The 23941-nt window shown below is 40.6% G+C and overlaps 2 protein-coding genes across 2 annotated transcripts in view; both read left to right on the top strand.

The window, feature by feature from the left end:
• Positions 1-908: 908 nt before the first annotated feature.
• Positions 909-8719, top strand: FAM167B (family with sequence similarity 167 member B). Its single transcript, XM_070764899.1, has 2 exons — positions 909-1342; positions 6481-8719. The coding sequence occupies exons 1-2, from the start codon at positions 1031-1033 to the stop codon at positions 6742-6744; spliced, it is 576 nt and encodes a 191-aa protein (XP_070621000.1). The 5' UTR covers positions 909-1030; the 3' UTR covers positions 6745-8719.
• A 470-nt stretch (positions 8720-9189) lies between these two features.
• The window catches only part of LCK (LCK proto-oncogene, Src family tyrosine kinase), a 34172-nt gene continuing 19420 nt past the window's right edge, over positions 9190-23941 (top strand). The window contains exons 1-6 of the mRNA XM_070764898.1: positions 9190-9339; positions 14689-14795; positions 16316-16397; positions 17342-17432; positions 18575-18673; positions 23366-23469. Coding sequence (XP_070620999.1) covers positions 14694-14795; positions 16316-16397; positions 17342-17432; positions 18575-18673; positions 23366-23469 — 478 coding nt within the window. The 5' untranslated portion in view covers positions 9190-9339; positions 14689-14693. The remainder of the gene's footprint in view (positions 9340-14688; positions 14796-16315; positions 16398-17341; positions 17433-18574; positions 18674-23365; positions 23470-23941) is intronic.

The following is a 23941-nucleotide window of genomic DNA, read 5'->3' as shown; positions in this document are numbered from 1 at the left end:
TCTTTTAAAAAGTACAGAGCATTAATCAATTGGTCCTCTTTGATTTTTCTGATCCCTCCTGATTTCTAAATTTCTAAACAATGTCGTTTGGTGGGACCCAGGAGAAGAGCCTTCTCTGTGGCGGCCCCGACCCTCTGGAACCAGCTCCCCCCGGAGATTAGAACTGCCCCCACCCTCCTTGCCTTTCGTAAAGTTCTTAAGACCCATCTCTGCCATCAGGCATGGGGGAACTGAGACATCTCCCCCGGGCCTATACAGTTAATACATGGTGTGTTTGTGTGTGCGTTTGCTTTTAATAATGGGTTTTTTAGTGTTTTTTAAATTATTAGATTTGTTCTTATATTGTTCTTGTTATTGTTGTGAGCCGCCCCGAGTCTGCGGAGAGGGGCGGCATACAAATCTAATAAATAAATAAATAAATAAATAAACAAACAAACAAACAAACAAATAAATAAATAAATAAAATAACTGTTCGACTTTTTTTTACTGTTTTGTATTTATTCTTATTGTATTTGCACCGCTGTTGTAAGTCGTCCTGAGTCCTTCAAGATTGGGCGGCATAGAAGTCGTATAAATAAATAAATACAAATAAATAAACTTCAACTAGCTGGATTAAAAAACATTGCCCTTTGCCCTTTCATCTTTCCAAATCATTCCAGATCTGGGCGGAGGATCCATGACTCTTTCTTGGCTGGTGATAAGAAGAGGAAATAGTTCCCCGTGCAGGATAAATTACTTTACACTGTTGCTGACTTATTGAAACTTCCTTTCAAAGAATAGTGCGTCTCCTCCCCGTTGGAGACAATAATAGTATACTTTTTAAAAAAAACCTCTCTGCCATTCACCTCTGGATAATTAAAGTTCCTGCCCTTTTTTATATTCCCAAGGACTCGATTGTTTTAAGCATAAACAGCCTTTGTCTATACACACACACACACACGTATAGGCAGCGTGTGCAACCGAGAAGGAGAGTGAGTTTATTATTTTGTTCTTTGTGGAGACACACGTTGTGCTGCTGGGTACCTCTGCCATGTCCCTGGTGAGGTTCAAGGAGCTGGGCGAAGAGGAGATGAACTTAGAAGAGGAGAACCTAGACAGCGTCAAGGCCTTGACGACAAAGTTGAAGCTACAGACACGGCGCCCGTCTTACCAGGAGTGGAAAGCCCACGTGCAAAGTCCTTCCTGGAGGAATGGGCTGCGGGCTGGAGCTCTGAAGACCCACCTGGAGAAGCAGGGGGAAGAGGCAGTGAGAGAAGAGAACCAGGACCCAGGAGGACCCTTGAAGTCTGTTTGTGGGTTCCCCAACATTGATGTGGCCTTTGAATGGCTTCGGATGGAGCTGGTAAGTGGCCCTTTGGGTCTCGAGAGAATTTGGCCTAAATGCAGCGGTGGGCTATGAGCCGGAACGCTAAATTGTGCTCGTAAGTTCTGATGGTAAATTATTAGCTGGCACCACCAACGTCTTTTCTTCTGGCAAAGTGTATGGCCATTGTTGACTACAAAATTGCTAAACTTCGCCTAGCAACTCTGAGGACATGGCAGCAAATATTATCCAACTTTACTGAGGTCTTTTAAAACTGTTAAATATTTTTAATCTTACACAATTTTTTTTTTGTTCCCTCTTGAATCTTTGCTATTGTTGCCTCTTAGCTATGATGGATTTTGGGTGCACCTGCAAATGAATGAAGAAAAATAAACACATAAAGACCCAAATAAATGTTTCTTAGTGACCAACATATTTTCTAAAATTTGGCAATATTCAGTGGGTAAGTAAACTGCAGTAATGTGAAGGCCAGCACTTGTCTTTCATACTGTGTGTAGTCAGATTGTAGTTCCATATTTTAAGAAAATGAAGAAGGGGAGCAAGATATTTGAGCAATGGTGAGTCCGTGGTCACCCTGGACATTTTCCCAGCAATTTTAGACATTTTATTTAGATAGTTTATCAATTTCAGTTTATTACTGCTCTAGACCAGTGTTTCCCAACCTTGGCAACTTGGAGATATTTGGACTTCAACTCCCAGAATTCCCCAGCCAGCAAACGCTGGCTGGGGAATTCTGGGAGTTGAAGTCCAGATATCTTCAAGTTGTCAAGGTTGGGAAACACTGCTCTAGACCAATAGAAGCAGAGGGCTCTTTGAAGATAAATATTTTATTTATTTATTTATTTATTCATTCATTTGTCCAATACACAATACATATGGAAGAGAATAGACATGAAGTAATATATATAAAGATAATATGTAAAAATAGAGGAGAAGATATATGAAAGGAAGAAAATATATATGATATATGAGATAAAGGAAAGACAATTGGACAGGGGACGAAAGGCACACTAGTGCACTTATGTACGGCCCTTACTGACCTCTTAGAAACCTAGAGAGGTCAATCGGGGGTAATCTAAGGGAGAAATGTTGGGGGTTTGGGGATGACACTATGGAGTCCAGTAATGAGTTCCACGCTTCGACAACTCAATTGTTAAAGTCATATTTTTTACAGTCAAGTTTGGAGCGGTTAATATTAAGTTTGAATCTGTTGCGTGCTCTTGTGTTGTTGCAGTTGAAGCTGAAGTAGTCATTGACCGGTAGGACGTTGCAGCATATGATCTTGTGGGCAATACTCAAATCGTGTTTTAGGCACCGTAGTTCTAAGCTTTCTGGACCCAGGATTGTTAGTCTATTTTCGTAGGATATTCTGTTCCGAGTGGAGGAGTGAAGGGCTCTTCTGGTGAAGTATCTTTGGACATTTTCTAGGGTGTTGATGTCCGAGATGTGGTGTGGGTTCCAGACAGATGAGCTGTATTCAAGGATGGGTCTGGCAAAGGTTTTCTAGGCTCTGGTTAGTAGTGTAAGATTGCCTGAGCAGAAGCTACGTAGGATCAGGTTAACAACTCTAGAAGCCTTTTTGGCGATATTGTTGTATAGATTTAGAATGTAGAACATACTATAAAGTAACAAATTTGGAAGGGGCCTTGGAGATCTTCTACTCCCTCAAGCAGTAGAGCCTACACCATTTCTGACAAATGGCAGTCAATGACTACTTGAAAATCTCAAGTGATGAAGCTCTCACAACCTCCGAAGGCAAGCTGTTCCATTGGGTGATTGTTCTCACAGTCAGAAAATTCCTCCTTGTTTCTAGGTTGCACCTCCTTTATCAGTTTCCATTTCCAAGTCTTTGGAATCATAGGCACAAAGCCTTTTAGCCAATGGATCTTGCATGTTTACTATACAAGACTGCAGAGGGGAAAGCATGGTGTCAGGAAATAGAGGAAGCTTTCCAATGGCTGGGTGTTTATACGCTATGTAAGATACAGTAGCTGGCAGCAGAGACAATTTATCTGTTGTGAGCTGATAAACAGGAAAACTGGGACTTTTCCTAGAGTTGCAGCTCGGGAATCACTTTGTGGGAGCAATGTCTATCCTGGGGGGAGGATCACTGCCCCCCTCAGAGAAGGTCCACAACTTGGGCGTCCTCCTCGATCCACAGCTCACATTAGAGAAACATCTTTCAGCTGTGGTGAGGGGGACGTTCGCCCAGATTCGCCTGGTGCACCAGTTGTGACCCTACTTGGACCGGGAGTCATTGCTCACAGTCACTCATGCCCTCATCACCACGAGGCTTGACTACTGTAACGCTCTCTACATGGGTCTACCGTTGAAAAATGTTCGGAAACTTCAGATCGTGCAGAATGCAGCTGTGAGAGCAATCATGGGCTTTCCCAAATATGCCCATGTTACACCAACACTCCGCAGTCTGCATTGGTTGCTGATCAGTTTCCGGTCACAATTCAAAGTGTTGGTTATGACCTATAAAGCCCTTCATGGCACCGGACCAGATTATCTCAGGGACTGCCTTCTGCTGCACGAATCCCAGCGACCAGTTAGGTCCCACAGAGTGGGTCTTTTCCGGGTCCCGTCAACTAAGCAATGTCGCCTGGCAGGACCCAGGGGAAGAGCCTTCTCTGTGGCGGCCCCGGCCCTCTGGAACCAATTCCCCCCAGAGATTAGAACTGCCCCCACCCTCCTTGCCTTTCGTAAGCTACTTAAGACCCACCTCTGCTGTCAGGCATGGGGGAATTGAGATCCTCTTTCCCCCTAGGCCTTTACAATTCTATGCATGGTATGTATGTATGTATGTATGTATGTTTGGTTTTTATATTAATGGGTTTTTAATCATTTCTAATATCAGATTACTACTGTACACTGTTTTATTGTCGCTGTTAGCTGCCCCGAGTCTCCGGAGAGGGGCGGCATACAAATCAAATAAATAAATAAATAATAAATAAATGTCACCCTGTCTTAAGAAATCAACACTCCTTGGAGACCATGCATCAACTCTTCAGGATTAAATGCACAGCTCTCTGTAATTTTCTCAACCTACAGTCACGGTTCTCAACCTTGCCAGGTTTCTGATGGGTTCCAGAACTCTGGGGGTTGAAATCTTAAAGCCACCAAGATTGGGAAACACGGCTGCAGTGAAAACGAAAGGGAGAATTTTGCCTTGAGCATTCGACTGTTCAAAGCCAAAGTCTGCAGCTGAGCTGGAGGGTGTTTATTACATTTGTGTTTGCTCTTCTGTGAACAGGTGTGTCTGTTGGGTCAGGGAAGGGAAGATAGGAGCTGTAACGGTAAAATGAGAACTCTCTCCCTCTTTAATAGGTGTATCGTGAAACTTCAGTTGTGAAAGCCACTGCCTTGGCATTTTGTGGGTTTAGCAGTTGTTCACCCTTCTGTCTGGGGATATTTTGTTAACCTCCTTCAGATCAAGAAACCAGGTTGTTACCTGTCTCTAGAGCAGCGTTGCTGGCTGGGGAATTCTGGGAGTTGAAGTCCACCCATCTTCAAACGCCCAAGGTTGAGAAACACTGCTCTAGAGGCTATCTTGGTAACCCTTGGCTCTGCTTGGCTGCTCACTGACCTACCTGCACTACGCCTTGTTGACTTTAAGCTGCCAGATGGATAGAAGCAAAACATATTTCTCTTTCCCTTTCCCTCTCTCTCTCCCTCCCTCTTTCACTCTCCCTCCCTCCTCATCTATTGTACCTGCCTCCCTATTCTACTTATTTTTTTAAAAAAAATATACTTTATTAGGTTATTTAAAAAAAGGGAAAGGTGGATGGGAGTACAAAAAGAGAAGTAGGAGGGGGATGGGGTAAACAATATTTTTATACATTAGGTTATATATATTGTTGTATATACATTGCAAATATTTGTGTATAGGTAACTATTTTGTATTCAATATTCTTATTTGGATAGTCTTATAACTGTAGTATTTAGAATAGAATAGAATAGAATAGAATAGAATAGAATTTAGTAGTCCAATGGAAACGTGGAAAGGAAAGATAGTTGGAAGTGAGATAAAAGAAAAGAAAGAGGAAAGGAAACAAAGAGAAAGAAAGAAAAGAGAGAAAAAGAGGGGGGGGGAAGTCCCGTCCACGTCCCACGCAGCTGGTCATAGATCCCGAGGATCAAGAGATGGTCATGTCATAGCCTGGGCACCTGGCACCCAAATCCGATAGCGAGAAGGTCAGAGAGGATGTGATAAGCTGGTGGTAAATCAGCACTCCTGTTAACTGATAGGGACTCTGTTTCCCAGGCTTTAATCATTTCCCTGGCCATCTTTGTACCTACTCGGCCAACAAACTTAGTAGCTGAGAAATTGTATGTCCTTATTCCTTACAATGAGAGGCTACCAATATTCAGGTCTCCTCGTGTCGCTTTGTCTTCTTCCAATCTGCTAGTTAGTTCCTTCCTGTTTGTCCTACATCGTCATAGGGGCAATCCATGTAAGAGACCCGGAAGATTTGGTAGATTTGCCTTCGTTCATGGGTACAGTGGTCCCTCTGCTTAAGAACTTAATTCATTCCGTGACCAGGTTCTTAAGTAGAAAAGTTTGTAAGAAGAAGCTATTTTTCCCATAGGAATCAATGTAAAAGCAAATAATGCATGCAAACCCATTAGGAAAGAAATAAAAGCTCGGAATTTGGTTGGGAAGAAGAGGAGGAGGAAGAAGAGGAGGAGGACAGTCGCTGCCCAGAGCGAAGGGAACATTTCTTTTCTCTGGGCGCTGGCAGAGGTTTATTCCCTCTCCAAGCGCCCAGAGAAAGGAAAACGCTTCGTTCGCTCTGGGCTGCCAAAGCCTCCTTAAGCACCACCAAAAGGCTCCTCTGGCAGCCCAGAAAAGCCCGAGATGGCCGGGATTAAAGGGGGAATGGCAGGAAACTGGCCGGGCCTTCGTGCCGCTCTCAAATTGCCTGGGAAATTTTTCCGGGCTCAGGTTCTTAAGTAGAAAATGGTTCTTGAGAAGAGGCAAAAAAATCTTGAACACCTGGTTCTTATCTAGAAAAGTTCTTAAGTAGAGGCGTTCTTAGGTAGAGGTACCACTGTATTATGTAAATTTGCTCTCTCATTTATAAAAATAATAAAGGCAGAATAAAAAAACCCTAATGAACAAAATACATTTGATGTCTCTCTTGTTTCAGGAGAAGATGCAGGCCCTGGACAACCAGATTGCTCGGCAGCTGATTGGGCTGAGGGCCCAGATCCACCAGCTGAAAGTGGAACAGGCTTGCCATCGACACAAAGAGATGCTGGACGATGCCACCTTTGAACTGGAGGACTGCGAGGAGGACTCGGACCTACTCTGCAACATTCCCCCCAAGATGGCCTTCCTCTTGTCCACCCCTCTCAAGCACATTGGAGTCACCCGCATGAATATTAACTCCCGCCGATTCTCCATGTGCTGATGGACCTTCATCCCATCACATGCTTGCTTGGGGCTTGGGGCTGTTGGCATCCAGGAGGTGTCTTGGCTCCCACTGCCTGCGCTTATAGATTCTGCACCTGGGCTGATTTTCTCTGGGCACACAAACATACCTGGACTGGCAATCTCAGGGAGTTGAGATAGTTGACAAAACACATTCTAGGAGAAAGCAGGGAAGTCTAACGCAGTGTTTCCCAACCTTGGCAACTTGAAGAGATCTGGACTTCAACTCCCAGAATTCCCCAGCCAGCGATTCCCCAGCAGTCATGCAACCACTTTTCAGGCACTTGGCAACACAGTCCATTTACAGCTGCAACCTGCAACCTTTGCCTTGTAAGGCAGAGAATTATCCTTTAGGCTACAGTATCCAGTACCTTCAGCTCTGCACCAGGGAAGGGTTACATATTTTTGTGTCGAATCACCCTGATGTATTGAAGGAACATCACAGCTCCTTATTTGCCTCTCGGCCCAACCCAGGGCCATTTCCAAGGCGCATATATATACAGTATATATATATACACACCTACCCACTAAAACTCTCATTGTGTATTGGACAAAATAAATAAATAAATTAAATCAATAAATCAATGAAACGTTTTTTTAAGATCTGCAGACTTCACTTAGAAATTAGCCTCTTGCAAACCCAGCAGGAATATACTGTATAATGATTAACTTGATCCACAGACAACAAAGCATAAACTCCATCGAAAAGACCAAGACAAAAATCCATCCAAAGCTTTAAACCTAGAACAAACTATGTTTGGCTAACTGTGAAGAATTGTGTTCAACTGCTCTTAAGTGATGATCATAGAGATTATTTCATATGCATCCATACAAAACCAGGCTAAATTGCCCGTAATCTCAAGATTAATGTCTAAAAGGAGGAAATGCTTTGCAAAGTTGCTATTAGGCTTTGTTCTTGTCACTAGACCCGCAAGAGCAACCAAATTGATGAAATTGGAGTAGGCAAGTAGAAGAGAGGGGATAGCTTGGAACAACACGCGTGGTATGACAAATATGGGAAAAGCCATTCTTTCTCGTTTTTCATAATATTAGTACTGTACTCCATCAAAGTGAAACATCAGAAAATTCACCACTATTCAAAAGAAGAAAAGTAAGCTATTGCTAACATGTTGTAAGCCACCCTGAATCTAAGGAGAAGGACGGCATAAAAATCAAATAAATAAATAAGAGGTTTTTAAAATTCAAGGCAGAGTTTATTTAGGCCAGAAAATATGATGACCACCCCTGACGTATCCATAGCTAAAGAAGATTTGGTTACAAACAATACTAGCCCTCTACTAATCCTCCACTCCTCCACTTGCAACAGAATCCCCTACACAACTAGACTTACAATCCTAGGTTCAGAAAGCTTAGAACTATGTTGCCTTGAACACGATCTAGCCATAGCCCATAAAATCATCTGCTACAATGTCCTTCCTGTCAATGACTACTTCAGCTTCAACCACAACAACACACTAGCACAGCAGTTACAAACTTAATGTAAACCACTCTAAACTCAACTGCAGGAAATACGACTTTGCTTTGGTAACCGAGTCGGTGATGGATAGAACTCACTACCAGACTCTGTGGTTTCATCTCCTAACACCCAAAATTTGACTCTCCGACTCTCCACTGTTGACCTCTCCCGATTTCTAAGAGGTCAGTAAGGGGCGTGCATAAGTCTACGGAGTCTATGGAGAGGGGCGGCATACAAATCTAATAAGTAAGTAAGTAAGTAGGTAGGTAGGTAGGTAGGTAGGTAAGTAAGTAAGTAAGTAAGTAAGTAAGTAAGTAAGTAAGTAAGTAAGTAAGTAAGTAAATAAAGTGCACCAGCGTGCCTTCCATCCCCTGTCCTAATGTTTCTCTTTTACTAGTATCATGTATATAAACACTGTTATATCTTTGTATACTACCAATACGTACTTGACAAAATAAAATAAAATAAAATAAATAAATGTTCATTCATATACTCTGAAACTTAAAGTCATACCCAATACTTGATGGCCAAATGATTCACAAGTTTGTTCTTTCATTTGAAAAGGGATAATAATTTAAATGAATGTCTGGAAGCATTCCTGAAACATCCTTTGCACCCATACTGACTCTGTCTCCTTCCCAGCATAAGGGTTCCCGGAGTTGAGAACATAGATAGGACTACTGTATCTCTTATGTCAAAGCTGCACACCTTGTCGCTCAGGAGATCCATTGAATCTTGCACCTGCAAGATTCAGCTATAGAGCTACAGAAGGCAGGGGGTTGATGCTGGCAGGAAACTTTTGGGGTTTGTGAACTGCTTTAGAACTTTTTGTGGTCAAACAAGTGCTACAAACACATTTCTGGTGCTGCCTCTGCAGAGATCGTAGAGGGCAGGAAACCAGCAAGAAAGGTGGCAAGAAAGAGAGAGAGAGAGAAAGGAGAGAGAAGAAGACATCTTTGATCTTCTCAACAGCAGTTCTGTCTCTGTCGAAACAGTTAATGTGGATTAATTCTGTAGTGGGATGAGGAAGAAGACCTGGCCCACCCTTTCAAATTGTGGGAACCAAGGAGAAACTGGTTTCTTCCACCCTGACTAAAAGTAAGTAATGGAGAAGAACTGAAAGAAGGCTCAGTTCCAGATCCGTCAGCAAGACAAGACAACTGTCAGGGTTCTGATCGATGGCCTAAATTAGGGCATCGGTTGGAATCCTGACAATCACTATGGCTTCTTGATCTGGAGTTCAGCTCACAGAACTCACCAGCCAGCAAGAAAAAAAATTGTCCTTTCCTTAGCTCCTTAGGTGGAATTTTCTCCCAAGGGATTACTTCCAGATGTTCTTCTAACATTTTCTTCTTTGGGAGCTGTAGGTGACATTTGAAGGAAAGTGATTGGGCTGTAAGTGAATGTTATTATTGTTTACATATATTTTTTGTTTGCTGGGTTTCTTTTTTTTAAATTATTATTTTATTTTATTTTACAAATGTGACATACAAGACAAAAGAAAAAAACATACATAAAAACATATATATACAACATTTGGGAAATGAACGTTTCCCCATTTTTTTAATTTTTTATATTTGATCAGAGAATTACACTTCTTTTACATAATATTAATTTTTGAATTCTTTTATTTGATGTGTTGCTTTGCATAAACTTTTATTTATTTATTTCTTTTAGCCAATCATAAAATTTTGCCCATGTTTTATAGTAATCTGATTCTTCTTTTCCCTCTAATCTTTTGGATAGCCTGTCCATCTCCAAACAGTCTAGTATTTTTTTAATTATTATGTTTTCTTCTGGTATTTTATCTGTTTTCCACTGTTGGGCATATACTATTCTGGCAGCTGTTAGTATATGTATAACTAGGTATCTTACTTCTTTTTCTATTTTTTTTATTAAAAATACCCAATAAATATAATTCTGGGTTTTTTTCAATTTCTTCATTTGCTATTTCTTTTAACCAATTTGTTATTTTATTCCAAAACTTTTTTGCCTGTGTGCATGTCCACCATTGGTGGTAGAACGTGCCTCTTTCTTTTTTACACTTTTTAAGGATTCAATTTAACACCTACTCTCTAAAAGTTATAGTTAAACGAGTAGTTTAACTACTAATGATAATTAACCGATGTGTAAACAAGAAGTAGAAGATGCTGTGATTGCAATCATTGTCCCAAATACATTTTCTTTCAAAAAGCAGTTGGACCGAAGAAAAAGTCCAATTGCCTTTTAAAAGAAAGCACCTTTGGACAACCATCACCTGAGTTTCCATAGACTGCAATCTTTTCCCCTCTATTTTTAAATGAATGAGATATATATGTAGTGTATTACATGTACGGCAGAGAAGTACTAGCAATATTCAGGCATTTGTTCAACTTGTATCTTTTGTTTGGGTTGAAGTTTCAAGGCATCTTATGGCATCAAGCGTGCAATCAGCCCAAGACAAGATGGAATTATGGCAAACAGGCCCATGTGTCACATAAAATATGTGATTAATAAGCAAATGTATGTCTGTAGAAATTTTATGAAATAAATCTTAATGGGAAAACCACAAATTCAATTTAGTGACAGCAAAAAAGACACGAGAAATACAAGGGGTACGGGAAGCATTCAGGATTTCACGGAAATGAATTTGGACATTACTAGCTGCCTTCTAAACGTGTTGAGCTTTCAACTGCTTTCAAAATCCAGCCATTTTGTTGCGGAAGGGAAATACTTACAGGCATTCACTTAGTGACTGTTCAAAGTTACAATGTCCCTGAAAAAGTGACATACAACTGGTCCTCACACTTATGACCAGCATTCTCTCAGTCACATGATTAAAATTCAGGCAATGGGCAATTGGCATGTATACACAATGGTTGTAGTATCCTGGTCATGTGGATCACCATTTGCAGATGGCTTTTGACAAGCAAAGTTCATGGCAGAGTCCAATCACTTGATTCACTTAAAAGCTGAGTTCATTTGCAAATTAATCTTAGCAAGAAAGATGATACTACTGGATGCAACTCATGTAAGAACCGCCTTGCTTAGCAACAGAAATTATGGTCCCAATTGTGTCTGTAAGTCAAGGACTTTGTCTAACAATTTATTTTCAAATTGCCAATATCTGGCGGTTACATAGCAATGTAGGATGCGGCACAGTTCTAAAAACCAATGCCCCTGAATTTGAGTGGGTAGGCAACTCCGGGTCTGTTATTCTCTCCAAGCCCTACAAGGAGCCCAGGGCAATTTATCTATGAAAACTATTGTCCAGAAAATGCCATGGACTTTTCCAGACAGTTGCCTGGGATCAAGACTGACCTGAAGGCCCACACCAATAAAACCTTCCTCTGGGACCTGTACTGGTCCTCCCAGATTATCTTTGTTCACTTAGAGGACAATCTCATTCTCTTTGGATTGGTCAGAAATACATCCCTACGTGAATGAGGCGGAGGCGAGAATTCAGCAGAGGTCTTTTTAAAGCTGCATGGATGAGGGTCGTTTGGATTTATGCTCCTTAAACTGTTGTTAAAATTTTATTTATTTTATTTATTTATTCATTTGTCCAATACACAAATACACAGGAAGAAAAATAGACATATATAAGGGTAAAGTGAACTTAGAGGAGAGGATATATGAAAGAAAGAGAATATATATGATAAGTGAGAGAAAGGAAAGACAATTGGACAGGGGATGAAAGGCACACCAGTGCACTTATGTTCGCCCCTTACTGGCCTCTTAGGAACCTGGAGAGGTCAATCATGGAGAGTCTAAGGGAGAAATGTTGGGGGTTAGGGGTTGACACAATTGAGTCCGGCAATGAGTTCCATGCTTCGATAACTCGATTGTTGAAATCATATTTTTTACAGTCAAGTTTGGAGCGGTTCGTATTAAGTTTGAATCTGTTGCGTGCTCTTGTGTTGTTGCGGTTGAAGCTGAAGTAGTGTGAGATTGCCTGAGCAGAAGCTGCGTAGGATCAGGTTAACAACTCTAGAAGCTTTTTTGGCGATATTGTTGCAGTGGGCTTTAGAGCTTAGGTCGTTTGATATTAGTATTCCAAGGTCTTTTACTGAGTGTGGGTTGGCAGTGAGAGATTGTTTATTCAGTTCGTATGTGCGGTTTGGATTCTTTTTGCCGATGTGGAGGGTAGAGCATTTGTTGGTTGATATTTGAAGTTGCCAGGTGTTAGACCAGTCTGAGACAAAGTCCAGGTCTTTTTGGAGAGTGAGTGTGTTGTCAGTGGTGTTGAAAAGTTTCACATCGTCGGCAAAAAGAACACAGTTGCTTTCGATATAAAATGCAAGATTATTATCAAGAAAAAAGGTGTCATCTGGCACACTTGTTAGCTTTTGGGGCCATTTTGTTTATTTTGTACAGTAGGTCTCTAAGAGAGAGGGGGGGGGAGAAAGAGAGAGAGAGAGGGAGAAAGAGAGAGAGAGAGAGAGAGGGAGAAAGAGAGAGAGAGAGAGACAGAGAGCAGTTGGTTAAGATATTGCATTGCAAAGCTGTCAGAAGTCCCCAAACTTTCGCCTGTTTTCTGAAATTGAAAAATGCAGAATATTTGAATGAAGACTATTTCATTGCAGAAAAACGAATAAAACAGGGGTATCATATTAACAAAGGCAGTTTCTGGGGTTTTTTAAGCTCGGTCTCCCCCCACCCCCATTGTCTGCCCACAACACTATATTACGATGGAACTTTTTAAAAAGAAAAATGACCTTTATTAAGTTTCTACATATAAAAATAGAAAGAAAAGGAAAAAATAATTAAACAAACAGAACATACATAGAAAAAAAGAAAGAAAGAAACAAGATAAACAGACAAACGAACATATAAACTTAAGAAACATATTCAGTTTCAGTAGTGTTCTTTATATGCACATAGATCTAGTTATTTGCTTATCATTGATTAATATTTTCTTTCACTATGTACACATGGAACTTTTTTATTATTTTTTTTTTTTACAAATGATCTGCAATTGAGTCTTCAGTGTTTCCAAGTATAGTTGGAAGATCTTGTTACCTAAACTTTGGAAACTACTGTCAATCAGTGCAAATAATCCTTTGTCATAACATGGAGGAAATGGACAGAGAGAAATGTTTCCTTCTTTTTGACCCTGGCCTAGAACCAAGATCACCTAGTGTAACTAATCCAAAGAAGATCAATAAAGGACAAAAGAAACCACAATCTTAAGAGCACATGATTAGCCTGTGGAGTTTGGAGATGATACTAAGCTGGCAGGAATAGCTAAAACTCTAGAACAGGGGTAGGCAAAGTTGGCTCTTTTATGACTTGTGGACTTCAACTCCCAGAATTCCTGAGCCAATATTGCTAGCTCAAATCTGGCTCCGCGTACCACCTCTGACAGGTGTGCCATAAGTTCGCCATCACTGCTCTAGACTTCAAATGGCTCAGTGCCTGTTCAGAAAGTGCTTTTCCAACTACAGAAAAATACAAAATGTTCTTTCTGATGGTGCCTCCCAGCCTCTAATAATTAGTACTATACAGGTATTCCTCGACTTACAAAGAAATGGAAACATCTTGCAGCTCTTCCGTGGAATCCAGAGTTGTGAAGCTCCCTTGGAACAGTTTTTGTGGAAACTGGGTTCTGTACGTGTCTGTTGAGCTCTGCAGTGATTTTAGGAGCTGCGGTCTTGCGATCTGCTCCAACAATTCGCTTTAGAGTCCGACCGGTCTCTCTCAGATGACTTCGACTTTTGACCAGACCTGTGCTTGGCTGAGGACGTTTCAAATCTCATCACCGGCTCAAGGTTGACTCAGCCTTCCACCCTTCCGAGGTGGGTCAAATGAGGAACCGGATTGTGGGGGCCATAGGCTGGCTCTGTTACAAAAGTGCTAATGCTAACATGTTGTAAGCCGCCCTGAGTCTAAGGAGAAGGGCGACATTAAAAAAAATTGAATAAATAAATAAATTAAATAAATAAATAAACAATGGCAATACAGTGTTCCCTCGATTTTCGCGGGTTCAAACTTTGCAAAAAGTCTATACCACGGTTTTTCATAAATATTAATTAAAAAATACTTCGCGCGTTTTTCCCCTATACCACGGTTTTTCCCGCCCGATGACATCATATGTCATTGCCAAACTTTCGTCTGCCTTTAATAAATATTTTTTTAATAAACTTTAATAAATAAACATGGCGAGTAATAATCTAAATGGTTTCTAAGGGAATGGGAAATTGCAATTTAGGGGTTTAAAGTGTTAAGGGAAGGCTTGTGATACTGTTCATAGCCAAAAATAGTGTATTTACTTCCGCATCTCTACTTCGTGGAAATTCGACTTTCGCGGGTGGTCTTGGAACGCATCCCCCGCAAAAATCGAGGGAACACTGTATATTTTGTTACAAATTCATTTCATTTTCATTTCTAATTTCCTGTGATCAAAACTCCTGATATTTGGAGTTTTGAAGCTGGGCTCATGACTCGGTTCCTCTCCTATCTTTGCAGACATCATGGGTTGTTGCTGCAGTTTGGACTATGATGATGACTGGGCTATAGACGCTGAGATTTGTGAGGTTTGTCACTATCCTATTGACCCAGCCACCAAGCCCCAGGTGAGATTTCTCATGTATTGTTCTGGTATGCTCATCTAGACATTAATCCCATAGCTCCTGTAGAATGCATGGTATGCTCTATAGGCATGTGAATGTTTGATTGTTAAATGTTTAGCTTTTTAAGATAATTTTTTAAATTAATTATTTCTATTAATTGGATTAGAAGCGTTTTATTTTTATTTTTTTTAATTGAAATGTTGTAAGCCACCCCGAGTCCACAGAGAGGGGACAAATACTTTCCTGTATAAAGCACTAGATAAACTACTGACAGGCCCGGAAGAAAAAGTAATATCAAAAATATATAAATATTTGATGGAATGTGAAAGACCAGAGGAGATAGTCAAAGGAACAATGATTGCATGGGCGAAAAATGTCGGACATAATATATATATAGAGAGAGAATGGGAACAGATTTGGAAGATAAATATTAAACTAACAAAATCCACAATATACAAAGAAAACCAAAACAAAATGTTATACTGTTGGCATCTCCCACCCAAAAGATTAGCCAAAATGCACAACAATTACAGTGTTGGAAATGTAATAAGAATCAAGGCACCTTCTTTCATCTGCGGAGAGGGGCGGCATACAAATATAAATAAATGAATGAATGAATGAATGAATGAATGAATGAATGAATGAATGAATGAATGGTGGTTATGTCCAGAGACAAGAAAATATTGGGAAAAAATAAATAATTGGTTGTGTCAAATAACAAAAACAAAAATGGAATATACACCAGAGTTTTTTCTACTGGGTATTATGAGAGGGACTTATCCTAAAAATGTAAACTATTGAAGCTTGCGTATAATAACAGCGGCAAGGATGGTATTTGCACAGAACTGGAAAAACCCGCAAATACCTGAAGACAACGAGATCATTAAGAAAATATACGACTGCGCAGAGATGGACAGATGGACAATGGAACTCAATAATCGAAAAGAATCGGACTACTATGAAATCTGGACAAAATCTGGACAAAAAAAAGAAACTCAAACTAAACATTGAAACAAAACATCAAGAAATCTAAAAGCAAACAAAAGAGAATGTTGATAGGAATGTATATATGATGTAGATCCACCTGTAAATACGATCATGTATTGTTTTTTAAAAACACAGAAAAATTTAATCAATACATTAAAAAAAAAGCAATGTTTTCAAATCTTTGCAGTTTTAAGGTCCCCATTTTAAAACTGCCAAGATGGAAACAGTGGTATAAAGTCTCACCCCAAAAGTTCCCCACTCCAGTTTATATATATATATATCAACTTTTCTTTGAAATATGTGTTTGGTCAAGTTTTATACATGATTTCATAACTGAGAGGATCACTCTTTCTTTTAGTCAGATCAGGAAATATGGACTATCAGAGAATAATAATAATAATAATTTCATTTGGGTGAGGAGGAGGCATTTTAGTTCCGGCTTCCTTCCATCATGTTTGAAAATGGTTCTACCTCACCTTTCACCTGTCATACAATCAAAGCATGTTTGATTTCAGTTAGCATTGTTTCTCCTGCAGAGACCCACTTTAAATGGTTCCGATCTGCACACTCCTCTTTTGCCAGCCAAAGACTTTCCTCCCCCTAGTTCACCCCTTCAAGGTAAGCGTTTCCTTTTATTTTCAACTTTGGAGGTTGGCCAAGGCTGTGCAAAGACTATCTGGATTTTTTTAGCAATGCAATAAATCTGTGGCATTTTAGGATTGGTTGGCATGTCAAGGGGTTGGGGGCAAACTTAGGGCAGAGAACAAAAGAAGGAAGGAGGCAAGCCACTTCTGGAAAAAAATGGCTAAAAAATTACAGAGAAGTTGGTGGTCACCAGAAGTCTAAAATGGACCTGAAGAGCACACACACCTTGTTCAGACTCAAGGATTAGCCACAATTCTACTAGAGTAAGGAATGGGAGATTGAGTCAGCTTGGCTCTTTTCTCCTGCTTTCTACTCTGTTCCTTAACTTTTATCCCTTAACTTTTACCCCTTAACTTTTATCCCTTAACTTTTACCCCTTAACTTTTATCCCTTAACTTTTACCCCTTAACTTTTATCCCTTAACTTTTACCCCTGAACATTTATCCCTTAACTTTTAATCCTTAACTTTTATCCCTTAACTTTTATCCCTTAACTTTTATCCCTTAACTTTTACCCCTGAACATTTATCCCTTAACTTTTATCCCAAGCCAGCTCTTGTTGGTTCCCAAAAGATACTTTCCATCAGTATTAACAGTTAAGAGTCTGTTAACTCTTAACTCCAACTGTTTTGGAGGAAAATGTAGAATATTCACATTGGGCAGGAGTTTTCAAGTATTATGATTGGTTAAGGCCCTAGGGGCCCAGAATATCAATTACAGGGAATTGCCTGCAGTGTTCCAGTTCCGGTTTTGAGTCAATAAATGCTGTTGTAGCTATGCTGGTCTGCTTCTTGCCTATTGAAGCCCACTACACAATAGTCTTCACAGATGTCCATAGTCTTCTGCAATGTAACTCGTTTCCTTCTATTCCTATCAGCCTTTACTCAGAAACCTGTTTTGTGTTTCTGCTCTTTTTAGATAAACTGGTGGTTGCGCTCTATGATTATGAATCAACCCATGAAGGAGATCTGCTGCTTCGGAAAGACGAACAGCTGAGGATATTAGAAGAGTAAGCTGGTTTCCATTGTGGGACATGATGTGATTCATCAGCAAAAGGAATTAACTCTTCTCTTAATGTGGCTAAGTTGCATTGAAGGACAGAGATTGGCCAAGTTAAACACTCAGAGCCACGTGGACTCGTTTCCCATAGAAAAAAAAACACCGGGAGCCACAAAACCTGGGTGGGCGGGGCCAGCTCGACAGCCCTCCCTCTTACCCAGTCATGACCTTCTAGCCACAGTCACATGACACTCTAGCCACGCCTACTCAGCCAGTCATTAGAACAGAGAACTGGAAACCACAAACTCCTTTTCTTTCTTTCTTTCTTTCTTTCTTTCTTTCTTTCTTTCTTTCTTTCTTTCTTTCTTTCTTTCTCTCTCTTTCTCCTTCTCTCTATCTATGTTTCTCTCTCCCCCCTCTCTCTCCCTCTTTCTGTATTTCTCTCCCCCTCTCTACATCTCTCTATGGCTCTCTCCCCCTTTCCCTCTCTATCTCTCCCCTCTCTGTATCTCTCTCCCCCTCTCTCTGTCTTTCTTTCTGGAAAGAATTTGTTATGACTACATGCTAGCAACTTCAAACAATCCCTCCTCCCATTTTCCTACAATAGAAAATGCATAGCATAATAGTATAAAGTGTGACAGGCCTAAGACCCCAAAGAAAATGGCTTTGGACTGACACTCTGAGTATGAACTTTCTACCAAGGCGCACAAATTCATTTACTGCCTCTAATCATTTGTATATGCATAAGTTGTGAAGTGTATTTTTAAAAGGTTGGGCTTTTATTGTCAGTCTGCAATAGCCATCTTGATCTATTGGATACCTTGATCTCCCCAATGGATTCTCTGGTGTTGGAGTACATCCCACCCAAGTTCACTGCCCTGAGTGGAGGGGTGGTGGGTTTCCTTTTGATAAAGCACATCACAAAAATTCATTGTGTGAAAATTATGCTGGGACTAGTGCAGGGGAGGGCTGCTGCCTGGATGGGGGGCGAATACAGTAGGGTAGCGAAAATGGAGCTCCACCCCAGAGCACCCAAATAGCATGAAAGATGTTGAAAGAAAATGCAGGGTGTCCTGCATAAGCCACACTCACAGTATGGTAGTAAAAAATTTGGTAGCCCTTCACTGGACTAGTCCCTTGTCTCTCTTTTAGGACAGGGGAATGGTGGAAAGCTCAGTCTCTCACCACAGGACAAGTGGGCTACATACCATGCAACTTTGTCGCCAAGTTGAACACACTGGAGCAAGAGCCGTGAGTAGCAAGAACTGTAGTCCTTTATCTACAACCATTAATTTAGTGATTGTTCAAAGTTACGGTGGTGCTGAAAAAAACATGTGACCCAACAGCACTTAACGTGTGGTCCTCAATGGAACGGCATCCTGAAGTTGTGTGATCATCATTTGCGACTTTCCAAGCCAGCTTTTGGGAAGCAAAGTCACAATCACATGGTGCCTTAATTAATAACCATGGCAGACGAGGTAAGACGAGGTATCACTGTAACTTTCCTCCAAAGATTGTGAATGCTCCAATACATTTTAAAGAAGAGATTGAACAACCATTGGTCTGAAATGGTACTGGGCAGTGATGGTGAATCTTTTTTGGTTTGTGTGCCAAAAGGGTGTGTGTGCCTGCACTAGCGCGCACGCACATGCCCCCAGCCATTCCTTCCCCCCATGCATGCAGACTTCTCCATGCTACCCATGCGCATGCGCACAACCCACCCCCATGCATGCACATAGGCCTCGTTGAGGCCTGGGACGCTGAAAAAACAGGCAAATTGTAAGTTCAGAAAAATGGACTTCCAGTTTGCCCGTTGTTCTGTTTTTCACACTCCAGAGGTTTCAGGGAAGCTTCTAGAAACTGAAGCCTCCGGAGGGCGGAACAGTCTTTCCCAAGGCCAAAAATCAGCTAGTCAGTGCACGCCTGTGCGCTGGAGCTAACCTAGGGCAATGCCTCGCATACCCTCTGTTCTGCCTGGCTAATGGCAATTAGCCCCCTAAGAGTTAAGAATAATTTTCAAACACACGACAAGAAAAGTAAATCAATCTCTTTTATATGCAGAGTCTTGTAAAACAATTCCCAAATTACTGCTCTCTAATCCCAAGAGGTGACAAATTACTCACACCCAAAGTTTCTTTGATGCCGAGGCGTGTGCCAAAAACAGAGGAGTAAATTACGAAGCTATAAAGCCAGAGTTCTCACATGCCAATTCCTCACAGCTCTTCTCAATAAAAGTATGTCAGAGTTTACAAGAGTTCTTGAAAACAGAAAGCAGCCCCACACAGCTTAGTCCTCAGAGAGGGGCAGCATATAAATAAATAAATAAATAAATAAATAAATAAATAAATAAATAAATAAATAAATAAATAAATAAATAAATAAATAAATAAATAAATAAATAAATAAATAAATAAATAAATCTTCTTTCTTATTCCAAACATGCACACACAAACAATAAACGCCCACGCCTCAGAACTCCCAAACTCCTATATTTATCAGAGTCTCTGTAGTATCATTTAACCCCTGAACAGCTGCACGCCCTTATCTCTTTAGGCGCCTGCGCAACTGATCCCTTCGTCCCATAATCCTGCGCACATGGGGATCCAAGATTGGGTCATCCATGATATCATCCCCTTCTGAGTCTTAGGACTCCCTAGCTGGAGAACTGCACCCATCCACCTACCTGCCTCTTCTCCCCCACTGTCTGTTTCTGCTTGTGAGCCAGTTTCACTGTCCGAGTCAGCTGGCAACCAGACAGATCCACATCAAAATCTCCAGCTCCAGGAGCTGGCCTAGAGCCAAGCACAACACCCTCCAATATGGCTCTGCATGTCACCTGTGGCACACGTGCTATGGGGTCACCATCACTGATATTGGGGCTTCCTATCTCAAGGGGTGGGGTGGGTTTGAATACTTCCCATGTCCCTTCCAAATCTGTCATTCTCTTATTCTATTTATTATGTTTAGCCTCACACCAACCATTTAGTTTCTCAACCCTTCAAGGAAAGCCAGACCCCATAACACACTTTCCTTTTTTGCTATGGGGTATGATAAAAAAAAAAATCTTGAAAGACTGACCAGGATTCGCTTTCCTTCTTACATCCAAGACAAACAAGACAGGGTTAACTTGAGTTTCTCCTTCATGCCCAGCTCTGTTTCAGGTTAAGCTGCCTTTTTTCTTCTCCAAGGTCATCCTCCTACTTTTTAACCTCACGGAAGTAGATGGTTCCTTTTTTACCGCAAGGCCTCCATCCACTTGAATCGTTTTGGTTGATGAGATTTGAGGGCCTGCCGTGGACGCCACAAGGGAAGTAGTGACAGGGACTTTGGTCTTTGTGGTAACCACACTGAAGGCCTGACTGCAAGATGTTCCTCAGAAGCTGTGCTTGGAGAGTATTTAGAGGTTACACCAAAAACACAACCTCCATCTTGATCCATCAGGATCGCGGTATAGCCATCAGTGATAAATACAATCCTTGGAGTGCTTCTTTTTATTTATTTATTTATTTATTGATTGATTGATTGATTTTGTCCAATACACAATGAGGGTTTTAGTGGGTATACACATAGTAAAATACATAATGAAGGTTATAGAGGAGATACTCATAGTAAAATATATCTAAGAAAGAATAGAAGAGAAGATATAGGAATAAAACATATCAATGAAAGAATAGAAGAAGAGATATAGGAATAGAAGAAAGGAATAGGAGATATAGGAGAGCAATAGGACAGGGGACGGAAGGCACTCTAGTGCACTTATGCATGCCCCTTACTGACCTCTTAGGAATCTGGAGAGGTCAACCGTGGATAATCTAAGGGTAAAGTGTTGAGGGTTTGGGGGATGACACTATGGAATCCGGTAATGAGTTCCACGCTTCGACAACTCGGTTACTGACGTCATATTTTTTACAGTCAAGTTTGGAGTGGTTAATATTAAGTTTAAATCTGTTGTGTGCTCTTGTGTTGTTGTGGTTGAAGCTGAAGTAGTCACCGACAGGCAGGACGTTGCAGCATATGATCTTGTGGGCAATACTTTGATCTTATTTAAGACGTCGTAGTTCTAAGCTTTCTAGGCCCAGGATTGAAAGTCTAGTCTCGTAGGGGATTCTATTTCGAGTGGAGGAGTGAAGGGCTCTTATGGTGAAGTATCTTTGGACATTTTCAAGGGTGTTAATGTCTGAGATGCGATATGGGTTCCAAACAGATGAGCTGTATTCTAGGATGGGTCTGGCAAAAGTTTTGTAAGCTCTAGTAAACAGTGTGAGATTTCCAGAGCAGAAGCTACGTAGGATTAGGTTTACAACTCTTGAAGCCTTCTTGGCTATGTTGTTGCAGGGGGCTTTGGCACTTAAATCTTTTGTTGTTAGTATACCGAGGTCTTTAACCTCGGTATACTAACAACAAAAGTTGTTGGTGCTTTCTTTCTTCAAAGTCCAATGTTCACTTTCACAGAGGGTCATAAGGAGCATCTTCACTTGCACAATTCTGATCTTCGTAGTATAGACACATGGCTATTTAAATCAACAGCAGGAAAAGAGGGGAGGGGGAAATTAGGTGCTGAAAATATCTTTACTGGGCAAATGGTAAATGACTTTATTCTTAAGGCAGATGGGCTAATTTTGAAATGATTTTGCAAGAAACAAAATATTTTGCCCTTTATATTTTTGGATTATTTTGCCGCCCCTCTCCGAGGATTCAGGGCAGCTTACAACACATCAAAAGAAGAAGAATACAATATAATTGTCTAAATTCGACTTCTTTTAATGTTGGACATCTTTTACTGTTTTGTATCTATTTATATTGTACTCATACTATTGTGGTAAGCCGCCCTGAGCCCTTCAGGATTGAGCGGCATGAATAAGTAAGTAAGTAAATAAGTAAATAAATAAATAAATAAGTAAATAAATAAGTAAGTGAGTAAGTAAGTAAGTAAATAAATAAATAAGTAAATAAATAAATAAGTAAATAAGTAAGTAAGTAAGTAAATAAATAAATAAATAAAGTCGAATAAAGTTGAATAAAGTCGAATAAAGTCGAATAAATAAATAAATCCAATTACTTTTTAAAAACTAAGTGTACTAGTCTATAAAACCCAGTATTATTTTAAAAAAACAATCATACCCACTCAAACAACAACTATACATAACATTCATGGGGGACATGATCGAAACATTTAAATATATTAAAGGGTTAAATAAGGTCCAGGAGGGAAGTGTTTTTAATAGGAAAGTGAACACAAGAACAAGGGGACACAATCTGAAGTTAGTTGGGGGAAAGATCAAAAGCAACATGAGAAAATATTATTTCACTGAGAGTAGTAGATCCTTGGAACAAACTTCCAGCAGACGTGGTTGGTAAATACACAGTAACTGAATTTAAACATGCCTGGGATAAACATATATCCCTTGTAAGATAAAATACAGGAAATAGTATAAGGGCAGACTAGATGGACCATGAGGTCTTTTTCTGCCGTCAGTCTTCTATGTGTCTATGTTTCATGGGACAGGGGGCTAGAGTCTAATCGCCCCAAGCCTGACTGTTATAATAATAATAATTTAATAATTTATTAGATTTGTATTCCGCCCTCTCCGAAGACTCGGGGCGGCTCACAACAATGTTACGCTACATTTCTCTTTTCTCTACTTTGTTCTTGTGGATCAAAATAATTATATGGATTTCTTTTTTTTACAATAGTATATTTTATAAGCTATAGTGGAAATATTTACTGTATGCCATTCTGGAAGTATTCGTTTTGCAAAGTGGCCCCCCCCCAAAAAAAGGTTTCAAATTAAAATGTAAATGTGACCTTTTTTTCTGTACTAAACAATATCCTCACCTTGTTTCACTTTAAGTCAGAAGAGCTGCGGTCACGCATGTAAAACTGAAGAATGCACAATGGCTGTGGATAGGATCCTGTGATCAACAATGTTTTGTTTCTCGCAGTTGGTTTTTCAAAGCCCTCGGCCGGAAGGATGCTGAGCGCCGCCTTCTCACTGCTGGTAATACCCACGGCGCTTTCCTCCTTCGAGAGAGTGAATCCACCAAAGGTAATTTGTTTAGGCAAGGCTCTGGTCATCCTTTCTTCTGTATTAGGAAAATGACAAAGAGATTGGAGAGGGAAACTTAAACATAACTTTGGAGAAGTGTCATTGGGTGCTTTGCATGATAGCAGTCTAATATTGGAGGGGCTGTCACAGAGAAGAGAGCAAGACAAGAAGTAACTAACAGAAGCTTATCAAAGTGGAATGGGGCAACTCGCTACAACCAAGTTGCTACAGCTAACTTGTCCTGCCAAACCAACTCACCACGGGACAACTCATCATGATGACCAACTTGCCATGGGCCAACTTGCTGCAAGGCTCACCTGGTGCACCAGTTGCGGCCCTATCTGGACCGGGAGTCACTGCTCACAGTCACTCACGCCCTCATCACCTCGAGGCTCGACTACTGTAATGCTCTCTACATGGGGCGACCTTTGAAGAGTGTTCGGAAACTTCAGATCGTGCAGAATGCAGCTGC

Source organism: Erythrolamprus reginae, chromosome 11, assembly GCF_031021105.1.
Source record: "Erythrolamprus reginae isolate rEryReg1 chromosome 11, rEryReg1.hap1, whole genome shotgun sequence".
NCBI lineage: Eukaryota > Metazoa > Chordata > Lepidosauria > Squamata > Dipsadidae > Erythrolamprus > Erythrolamprus reginae.
The sequence above is the reverse complement of the archived record's forward strand: the minus strand, read 5'-3'. Positions and strand labels throughout refer to the sequence as shown.